Source organism: Ceratotherium simum, chromosome 21 (assembly GCF_057802395.1).
Source record: "Ceratotherium simum simum isolate JZ-2026a chromosome 21, ASM5780239v1, whole genome shotgun sequence".
In the NCBI taxonomy this organism is placed as follows: Eukaryota; Metazoa; Chordata; class Mammalia; order Perissodactyla; family Rhinocerotidae; genus Ceratotherium; species Ceratotherium simum.
Genome location: NC_141920.1, coordinates 12023030 through 12034322, shown reverse-complemented (window position 1 = coordinate 12034322; position 11293 = coordinate 12023030). Strand labels below are relative to the sequence as shown.

The 11293-nt window shown below is 45.0% G+C and overlaps 1 protein-coding gene across 1 annotated transcript in view; it reads right to left on the bottom strand.

Annotated features, from left to right (window-relative positions):
- Nucleotides 1-962: 962 nt before the first annotated feature.
- The window catches only part of UBE2V1 (ubiquitin conjugating enzyme E2 V1), a 33412-nt gene continuing 23081 nt past the window's right edge, over nucleotides 963-11293 (bottom strand). The window contains exons 3-4 of the mRNA XM_004430280.3: nucleotides 3992-4117; nucleotides 963-2739 (exon numbers count right to left, since the gene is read on the bottom strand). Of these exons, the coding sequence (XP_004430337.1) occupies nucleotides 2593-2739; nucleotides 3992-4117 (273 nt within the window). The 3' untranslated portion in view covers nucleotides 963-2592. The remainder of the gene's footprint in view (nucleotides 2740-3991; nucleotides 4118-11293) is intronic.

Genomic DNA, 11293 nt, shown 5'->3' with positions numbered 1-11293 from the left:
GGGGAACCGAAAGGCAGCAATTCATTCCAGAGGATTCATAATGAATCCTTGAATTTTGAATTCAAAATTCAAATTTTTGGCAAAAATTCAGGCAGGGCTTTCTAGAGGGTGGCCTTTAGGAACCACCTGGTTCTTCCCAGGTGGCCAGGTACTGACACCTGAGCTCCCCAACAGCCCAAAAGAAGGGCCCTGGCTCCTGCCACAGGACACCAAGGTTATGCCTGTTGGCAGCTGGGACCACAGCAGGAAGTTCAAATCCTGGGTAAAAACAGCCACCACCTTTCTACTCGTCACACAGCAGATGGCAAACTGTCAATCATCAATCAAAATTCTCGTTTCAAATACCAGAAATACATGTGAAGATCCTTTTTTCCTCCCTCCAATAGACTATTAAATCCACCGAAAAAGACAGGTACTAATGGAGACTTAATAGCTTGAGTCCCACAAAGCTACTTAAATCAAAGGAAGGACCTCCTCATTTTTACTACAATCTTCTAGGACAGGGGCTGGCAAACTATGGTCCCTGGGCCAAATCTGGCCCACGGCCTGTTTCTGTATAGCTCCTCAAATGAAGAATGATTTTTACAGATGAACATTTACAATTGATTTGATAACAGGTAATACTTTGAATCCCAATTAAGCTAAATGTTATTCCCTAAAAAAGGAATTCCATTCTTATTAGTAGGCCTGTAACATTGTGAAAAAATTGTACTCAATTATTATATTTTGAATTTTATCATTAAAAAAATTTGTGGAAATACGTATTCTCATGTTATATGAACACTTACATAATATCCTTGATTTTGCCTCTTGGCCCACGAAGCCTAAATATTTACTAACCTAGGCCCTTTGTAGAAGACGTTTGCCAATCACTGCTTTAGGGTGCCAATTTGAATCAAAGCATCTCAACATTAAATTCTGTTCCTAAATAAATTATATGCCAAGAGGAAAAAGAGCACAGCTTCTTAAATATTAATGCACACTTTTTTTTATTATATTAAAATCAGGCAATGGTCTGACAATAAAAAGGCTGCTTATGGAATACTGTTATGTTAAACTTTACTTACAGGATGTTAAATCCTTCGAACTAAGGTTTCCCCCAGAAAAAGATTAATGGAAACATCAATTGGTTTCCAGACTTGATAGTTGCTGCTTTAAAAGGTAGTTTTACACAAACGCTAAATTAAAAAAAAAAAACTTTAGAACACAATGCATTGCTTTTATTTCAGTATGCATCCACATCTCAGCATTTAGTGGTCCTGAACAGAAAAGTGGAGAAACGCAGCAAGTTGCCAGGAAGTCAAGCCCGCCAATTTCCGGGATCTGCTGTGCACACCGAGTTCTTTCTGAATCCCTGCTGAGGACCGTGAGAAGCAGCAGCACCAAAACCAAAATATGCACCGAATTCAAGGTTCTTTTGTTCCAGTTGTCAAATTCCAAACCAGACCCAAATGGATTGCAAGGATGACCAAATGACAGCCCTGTTTAACTTCTTCCATTTTTAAAAGCAAAAGCAATTACAGGAAAAGAAAACAATTCATTCAGAGGGATCGTGTGTGCTTACAAGTGTCTTCTGTGGCCTTTCTCCAGGTTTAACCACCAAGGGCTTTGAGAGCTGGCAGGGCTGAGGAACCCTGGTGACTGTTCTTTTCACCTTATCAAAACCTGAGCTAAGAAAACGCATCAGCTGATGATGATAGCAGAGGGGGGCAGGGCTGAGGACCCAATATTCATTTCCCAGGCTGGTGGAGAGTAAATAAATGTGGTTCCAAAACTAAACAAGGGAGGTCAGAGACTCTTTCCAACCTTACCTGATGGCTTCTGGCCAAAGCAAGGCAATGTCGTGGAAAGTGCTGGGTGGTGACGGTGCAGAAAAGGACTTGAGGAGGAGGAAGGACAAGCAGCACCCCTCGATAAAGGCGGGGGGAGAAGATATGGGGAAAGCCCTGAATTCCTCACCAAAGGCCAATTTCAGAGGGGAGCAGAGGGGGTTACAATCTATGCTTCGGCCAAGGGTGGTAGCGGAGACTAGGGAAAGGATGATGGCTTGGAAGGGGGGCATCATTTAAGACTTAAAAAAAGAAACCAGGGATGCAGACAGAGCACCCCCCCCACCAGCAGGAGTCCCACAGGCGGTGACCTGAAACCTCCACATCTACTCCAACAAGCCACCCCAAGCTGGAGGGCTGCTGCAGGGAGGGGGGAGGCAGGGGGAGGGACGGGGCAGAAGGCAGAGACCCCAGGCCGTGTAATCAGCAGCAAGGTGATTGTGTGATGTGTCTTTTCACAGTTGAGTTAGATGTGCCCCACCGGTGATGATGGGAATCAATTTAAATATACTTTCTTGATCCCAGAAGTTCAACTATGTGGACAGTGGTTACACTTTACAGGATGATTTGTTATAGCACAACTTATATTTTTCAAATGGACAAAAAAATTAGTATCATTTACAGTATCTTACGATAAATTGCCTTTGAACGGGAGCTTCCTTTCCAGTACTTTGAGGTCTACAAGACGTATCTAGAAAATTTACTACTGTGGAAAATGAAGACTGCTTAAATCGAATGGGGGGGGCTGTGGTTTTCTTTTTGATTAATTGCTGTAACACTGTCCTTCAGGCGGCTGAGGGAGTTTCATATTTTCTTTAGACATCATTAGGCGCCGAAGCTCTTGCAGGACAACTTTGATGCTATATGAATTCTGCCATTTTGCTAGCACTGATATGGCTCTTGGGTCCACCTACAAAAAGGCAAACAAAACCCAAATTACTGTCAGGCTGTCAAACAAAAGAAGAGCTGTAGGCTGGAGTTAAGCTACAGGACAAACTTGAGTAAAACGGATTTTTCAAGTTGAACACGCTGATCTCACAATGGTATGTGACAGGCAGAACACCTGCATGAGTCCTCCCCTCCAGTCAGTCTATTTTTCCCTTTTTGTGTCTGAAACCCTCACTGTCTAAGAGAAAGAATTTGGATAAATAAGGCCACCTTTGAGAAGTGGCCCTGACTTGGCGAGACGCAACACGACGGCTCTAAACAGTGACCTGCTCCTGGGCCCGCTGCTGCCTCTGCTCGGGGCCTGTCCTTGTTCGACTCTGCACCCAGGTGATGGATGATAAAGATGTGCAGGGCCGTAGGGAGAGCAAAAGCAACAGGTGGCCCGGACTCATGCTCTAATGACAAGGGCCTGCCTCAGTGTCATACTCTCTCAAGTTAGTGCAGCATTTCCCACAAGAAATTTCCCAAGGCGTGGGTCGAGTAGGTCCAGGACTTTAGGTGGAACTCAGATGCAACATTAAATACTGAACACGTAGTCACAAGGCTCATCTTTTTCCAATTTTCTTTCAAATTTTCTGAATACCTCAAAACAAAGGCCTAGTCATGCGATGCTAATGTGTAACACCCTTTACCACTTCTGATATCTGCGAACAAGAGCAGGCCTCAAAGGCTCAAAGGCTTTGGCAAGCAACATGTGCAGGAAGAATTTATTAACTTTGCTTTGTTTTGCAGTGTCTACTGTTGCCATTACCTCCTTCTTGAATGACAAGTGAGACTGGTTTCCACTTAAGGTAGTGCAAATGGTAGTAAACATAAGTTTAAAAAGCAAGGCCATTAAAGGAAAAAAAAATATCATGTACCAGTGGTCCACAGGTAAGGCCCAAGAGGCAAAAGTGTGACCCTGGCAAGATCTCGCCCCTCTGTGCCTCAGTTTCCTCCTCTCTAACTCATGGGGGTATATCACAAGGACTGAATGAGCTCATAGCTCAGAGTGACCAGCAGGGCTGGCCCAGAGTAAGTGCTGTATGGGTGACGGTTAAACACGATCGGGAAACAGGCCCCCATCCCAAATCTGCGCATGTTCACGCTGCAATATATTTTATCATCAAATAACCAAAGAACACATGGAATCAGGTCCCAAGTGCCCCTGATGTTAAAGCACAAAGCATTTCTGAACACTTGAGGAACAAGTAGGGGCAGAAAAAACAACTTACCACTCCATTAGAACTATTAACTCCATTCATATTAATTTTTGTTACAAATCTTACAAAGGGGGGTGCTTCTGGGTATTTAGGTCCACATTCTATTTTAAGGCTGTATATTCGGTTTTCATAAATTGTCTGGAAAAAAAGGGTACAGAGATGTCAGGCAATTACAAACAAAGAATTCAAAAAGGTAGAACTTCTGAAACCCTATTTATTCCCGCCTGCAGAGCTGGCGCATGTGCTTCCACGACACAGTCTACTTGTTGTTTGCTAATTAGCAGTAACTAGGCCCGACACTAATGCATACGAATTCTGGCCTTGGGGGAATAAAAAGGAGACAGAAAATTTAAGCTAGTATCATTGAAGTTTTAAGTCAGTATTATTAAGTCCAATCAGATGGATTTGTTTTATGTTAATTCTCTACTCAGCAGACCTGTCCTATGCTCTGGGGAATGGCGTGTGAGAGGCCTTCTTTATTCTGGGAAGCCACATTAAATGTCTGTTCACACCAGGATCATCAGCCAGTGCATGAAATGCCACCATGTCCAAAGCACAGAACAGGCAACTCTTTAGAGAACTTCACAATTAAGCACAAGGTAGGGGTGGGGGTGCTTTCCCACTTCACCTTCACTTTGGGGTTTTGCATTGCACAAGAGACCTCAACTGGCATGTACCGCCCCTCCCTGCTGTCTGAGAGATCACTGGCATTTACGTGTGAGGTGGGGGCCGAGGACACCAGGCCTGTGGAGACAAAATAGTCCTGCTTCAAATGCCAACCCTACCTCTGTTGAGAAACACTGGAAAAGTCCAGTCCCCCAGGGTCTCTCCACTGTCCACTTTAACTTCTACCCGACGAGCAGCAAAACGTGCTGCCTTTGCCAGGCTGTTCCTTCTGCCCAGAGTGCCCCGCTCCCCCGAACTACCACACAACCTTTAAGACCCTGTTCAAACATCATATAGGGCAGAAGGCTAGTCCACAGCTTTCTGTCCTATACGAAGTCACACTGTTATCACTTGTGTCTGAAGACCACACCAGAGGGTGATATCTCCCCATGAGACCGGCCTCCTCAAAGGCAGGCGCCACCCTCCTACAGTTTCCCCTCGAGAGCACCTGTGTCCCTTCCTCAGCACATGATGCACAAGTAACGGCTCCTGCCTGTGTAAACAGCGACATCTAGCGGTCTTTGTGGGGGAATAAATCACAGAGGGTGTGATTTAAACCCTGGAAAACATTATGTCTAAATAGTGGCCTGTCCCTAACAAAAAAAGCTGGAACATATTTTAAGATTCAGAAGGCATTCATAAGATACCCATAGAAAGCTTCCACATCCACCTAACAGAGACCCCAAACTATTAAAAAGAAACGAAACTCAATCCTGGATTTCCACCCTCTCAACCTGCTCCTCTTCTCTTCTTCCCTGGTTAAGCAGCAGCACCATTGAGCAGCTAGTTAAAGCAGAAACCCAGCAGCCAGCCAGGCTTGCCCTCTTCTCTTACCCCGACCTCCCAATCAAAAAGTCTCAGCTTCTATCTCCAAAGGAGACCCCACACCCATCCACTCTCCCCCCGCACCGTACCTCATCTGAATCACCCCAAGCCTCTGCTTTCTCCTTTGCTCCTCTACAGTCTGTTCTCCACACAGCAGCCTGACTGACCCTTTAAAAAGGGGTCTGGAAAGTGTCCCTGCCGGCTTAACCCCTCCAAAGGCTCCCTAGAGACCTGAGAAGGAAGCCCAAGTCCCCAGATGGGACCCTGTGTGCCCATGCCTTCTCTCCCTTCATTCTCCTCCCTCTCCATCCAGCCCCTCTGGCCTCCTTCCTACTCTTCAAACGTGCCAAGACCTCTCCACCTTGAGTCCCCACACCAGCTGCTCCTCTGCGTCCGGCAGCTTATGGCTCAAGTGCACTTTCCTCGCACAAGTCCTCCTGACCCTCATCTGAAGACTAACACCCAGTCTCGTGCCAGACCTCCCTCACCAGACACAGAAGACGGAGGGGGAACTGGTACTCAACAGAACTGGAACGCAAATGTTTGCTGAACAAATGAATGCTGCACTTCATGCTTACAGAAAATGAACATCTTGTTCCAGTCAAGGAGTTTCCTCAGAGAAAAAAATTCACTCAGTAAACCTAACAAGTAGGAAGCAAAAAAGGGCAGGATTTCCATGGAGATTTAAGGAAAATACAAAAGGTGTAAACAAAAGGTCTATCCTCAGCACCTAGCACAGCCTCCATCAGCAACTGCACACTAAGTATCTGCTGACTGCATGGACCCCACACTCATCTCTGGCGGTGTCCTATATTCATACTCAAAGGTTTCGTCACAATTCAAAGACAGAATTTCTTACATAAAAAGTCCCTAGGGCCATGGGCTCGTGGTAATTACCAAAATCAGAAAGTCTTTTAAAATATTTGATAACGGCCGGCCCCGTACGGGCTTAGTGGTTAAGCGCACGCGCTCTGCTGCTGGCGGCCCGGGTTCGGATCCCGGGCGCGCACCGACACACCGCTTCTCCGGCCATGCTGAGGCCACGTCCCACACACAGCAACTAGAAGGATGTGCAGCTGTGACATACAACTATCTACTGGGGCTTTGGGGGAAAATAAATAAATAATAATAATAAACAATTATAAAATATTTGATATCACATTTGGAGGCTCTGACGCACCAATGTATCCGTCCGCTGGAATGTTCTGTGGCTCATCAGTGTGGGTAAAGCTCCACTCCTCATCCCATCGACAGCAGCAGCACAGCGGTTAAGCAGCTGTGCAGCTAGCGGGTCCTGCTCAGCACACTGAGATCTCAACCTCTCTCTCCACACTCGGACGTCTAACGTGGAAACGCCTATGCTATGACCGACCGCGTAGAAAGAAAAAGAAATACTGACTTTCTGACCACTCACGTTCAACTGGCAATTTCACTGCAACACAGTAAAAAATGCCTCAAGGCACATAAACATAAAGGCACCTGCGGAGTAATCAAAAAGCGCAAGCAAACGAAGACTTCCGTAGCTCTGGTTTTCTTCTTTTGTTTTGTTTACAGATGCTCCAGGGACCTGCTAAAAAGGTTCCAAGAAGAAAGGAAATGTGCCTGAAGGAGAATTGCTAGAACATTCTGTCTCAGTGAGGAACACAGCTCTTAAGATTCATTACTTGATAATGAAACAAACACTTTCCTCTTTTTTGATGTGGCTTGAGCTTCATGGGGCATTTGGCAGTGCCTATCAAACCGTCAAATAGGCATACTCAGACCAGCAAGACCATTTCTAGGAATTTCCTACAGATGGACTCATACTTGTGCACAAAAATGTGAAGCAGTGTCTGCAATAGCAAAAATAACCGTAAACAATCTACATGTCCACCTGCGAGGGACTGACTCAACAAATATGGCATATTCATATAACCAGATCCTTTAGCCTTTTCAAAGGCTGAGGCCCAGACACACACACACACACACACACACACACACACACACACACACACACACACTGCCAAAACAGCTCGTGGTAGAGCCAACAAGTTGCAGAATATGTACAACCTATAAAAGCAGACACCTCCCTCCAACTCTGGGCATATTTATGTCACACAGGCTATTTCCTCCATTAGGCACTCCAGGCCCAGAGTCTAGAGATTACGACCTTTTCCTGGGCCTAAAATATATATATGAGATAATCCCAGCCTACTCATGAGGAAAAACATCAGACAAATTCCAAGAGAGAGACATTCTACAAAATACCTGACCAGTACTTCTCAAAACTGTCAAGGGCAACAAAAACAAGAAAAACCTGAAATTGTCACAGCCACAGGGAGCCCAGGACATGATGACAAAATAGAGTGTGGTATCTTGGATAGGATTCTGGAACAGAAAACAGACATAAGGTAAAGACTAAGGACACCTGAATTAATTATGAACTTTACTTAATAATAATCTATCAATATTGGTTCATTAGTTGTGACTAATGTACTATACTGTTAACAATGGGGGTGTATGAGAACTTTCTATACTACCTTTGCAACTTTTCTGTAAATCTAAAAGTATTATAAAATTTACTTTAAAAATGTATGAGACATGAGAAGACGAAAAAGGTAGACTACAAAAAATGCCAAGAAAACTACAAAATCTAAATTAATACATAAAAAGGTGACATCAGGCCAACTAGTCAACTGCTACTCTATTCAAATCTTATGTAGTTATATAAAAATTATGTTTAATGTACAATGTGGGCACATGCTATGTTAGCAATAAGGGTGGGCCCTCTAAGAAGGGAGACTGTGTAGAGCCTGAGAAGATCTCAGTGACTCAGGGTGTAGACAGGTAGGGAAAGGCACAGAGCTGTGAAAGGAGACGCCCTAAACTGCTGCTCACGGTCAACTGGAGAGGAGAGTGGGGATGAGTCAGGAAAAGACACCGCAGGAAAAGACACCGCACGAGGTATTCTAACAGAGAACTGAATACAGGGAATAGGGCAGAGGTGTCACTGGACTGAGAAGAGCTTTAGAAAGCAAATCTGCACTAACAGAGCGGTAGTAACTGCAGGGAGCGGGGGGTAACCCGTGAGGCTGGAGGAGCAAAGGCAATAAGCCGCAGTTCACTAGACCCAGGGGCTCAGGGAAATGTCTCCAGAGCTGAACTCAGACCTCTGAAGAGGGGCGCTACAAGGCCGGTTCTGGCCGTGCCCCCAAAGGCTGGATGCTGGAACCGACTGCTGACAACAGCATGAGGGGTCACTACCAGAGTGGCGCAGTCACAACAACAGGCAAACAGGAAGGAGCAAATCCCTTCTCTGTGCCTTTCAGGCTCCTTCCCGTGCCCCTGATTGGAGGATCCTAGCAGGAAGCAGCTGACAAAGCAAGTGCAGAGTGCCAGCCTCAGCAGCCAAAGCAGAGCGGAGAAGGTGGGCTTGGAGCTTACTAACCAGCCCTGCACCCACCCCTCCAGACAGCGACAAGACATGATTTCCTTTGTACAGAACCTCTCCCTCCTCCCACCAGTCAGGGTATCCTGAGTGAGCCACAGGACCCACCTCAAGGCAGTATTAATTATTCGTTTCTCTAATTCAACCCTAGTGCCACCTGAATATTCTACAACCTAAAGACTAAGCCACACAATCCTAATATAAAACAAACAGGAGAAAGGGACCTGCTCCTCCCATTTTCCTTCTGCACCTGTCAGCTCACCCAGCAGGGACCCCTCACCTTGGCAGCAAGAGCAGCTTCGGGTCTTTGAGGGCTCCCCCAACCCGTCTCCCCGCCTCCGCAGGGACCAGCGGAGGAAGGGACCTCCTCCAAGGGCGAGGTTCTGCTGGTTGGGCCTCCTCTGTCCTCCCAGCCCCAGGGGTGGTGACTGTTTTCTGCAGTGCTATCTTTGTGCTCTCTCAGGGGCCTTTTTTGCTTTCTCAGTCCAATACCTATTTGCTCAACTTCCTATAGTAAATTATCTCTGTTCAAATACCTAGTATGGTTTCTCTTTTCCTGACTGACACAAAGAGTTAAGGGGAACAAAGTGAACTTCTTACTCTACCTACTCTGTATTGTTTGAAAATTTTTATGAAAATATATTCATATATTAGACATGTAAATTAAAGCTTTTAAAAAGAAAGGTCAATATGCACTGATATGGAAAGATGTCTACCCTCTGTTAAGTTCAAAAAAATGAAGTTGCAAAACATCATGCATTGCAAGGTCTCATTTTTATTAAAAAGATATGTATTTATGTTTGCGTACCTACAGCAAAAGCCAGTAGAAAAACACCACACACCAAACGACCAGTTTCCATGCTGTGGGGAGTATAATAAAACAGGGAAAGGATCACTTTCCTGCTACTTCACACACTCCTGTAATTGTTTTGTTCTTAAGAAAGCATACAGTACTTTTATTTTATTTTACTTTTTTGTGAGGAAGATCGGCCCTGAGCTAATGTCTGTGCCCATCTTCCTCCACTTTATATGGGACGCCACCACAGCATGGCTTGCCAAGCGGTGCGTCGGTGCGTGCCCGGGATCCGAACTGGCGAACCCTGGGCCGCCGCAGTGGAGCGCATGCACATAACCACTTGCGCCACAGGGCTGGCCCCAGCATACAGTACTTTTAGATAAGTATGTGTATAGACACACACCCAGGCTCTAACTCACACAGAAAAACACTATCCTGGAGAACACCAGCGGTATAATAGTGCTTCTCACCCTGGGCAATTCTGCACAACACACCCCCCACGCTGAGGGAGTGGTGGGAATTAGGCAACATCTGGAGACATTTATGGTTGTCACAAGTCAGGGAGGAAGGTGCTACTGGCATCTAGTGAGTAGAGACCAGGGATGCTACTAAACATCCCACAATGCACAGGACAGCCCCAAAGAAAGAAAGATTCAGCCCAATATGTCTATCATGTCGAGGCTGAGAAACTCTGCTCTATAACCTGGCTACGGGGAACACCTATGCGGGCAGAGAAGAAATATTCCACATTTAATGCTGTAGATAGCTGGACATTTGCCAGAATTTTGGAAGGGGCACTTAGATGGGAAGCTTTGCTTTTAGGTTTGGAGGACTTGCTTTCCTTTAAAAAAAAAAAAAAAAAGTATTCAAATAGCTAACACACAAATGATTAAAGCACACTTGAAGAGTGCAAAAAGGTATATGGTAAAAAGTAAGTCTCCTTTCCACCCTGGCCCCAGCCAGCCAGATCCCCTTTGAAGACAGCAACCACTGTCACCAGCTTTTATGTTCTTCCAAAAGTATTCTAAGCACATAGAAGCACAAGTACATGTATGGCCTCTTCCTCTCCCTCCTCCCCCTATCCCAAGGGGCAGCATATTCTGTGCACTGCTTTGTACCTTACTTTTTTCACTTAAATACCATGGAGATGATTCCATTTCAGCACACACAAATCTGTCTCATTCTTTTCAACAGCTAAACAGGACATAATATGGTCCATTAAAAGACACTGAGGTGGTTTCCAATATTTTGCTACAATTGAAAATGCTGCATGAAATAATTTTGTACATATAAGCTTTTGGGCAATACATTCAAGAAAAGCTGAGTAAACTCCTAGCAGAACTGCTGCATCATAATGGTATATATACCTTTAAATTTTGATGAAGACTTCCTTTTGAGCAATACAATAACAAAAATGTAACAGGGAGATGAGTCACTCAAGTGCTCTATGTAGATGCTTTAATAATTATGTTCATGTTCCAGATGTACAGCATATACCTTGTAGCTAATCATAAAATAGATAGGCCACAGGAAGCACCTAGAAGCAGATAGTTCCTTTTATGACTTTGCTTTTAACCTTGGGGAGTCAGAGCAATCAAAA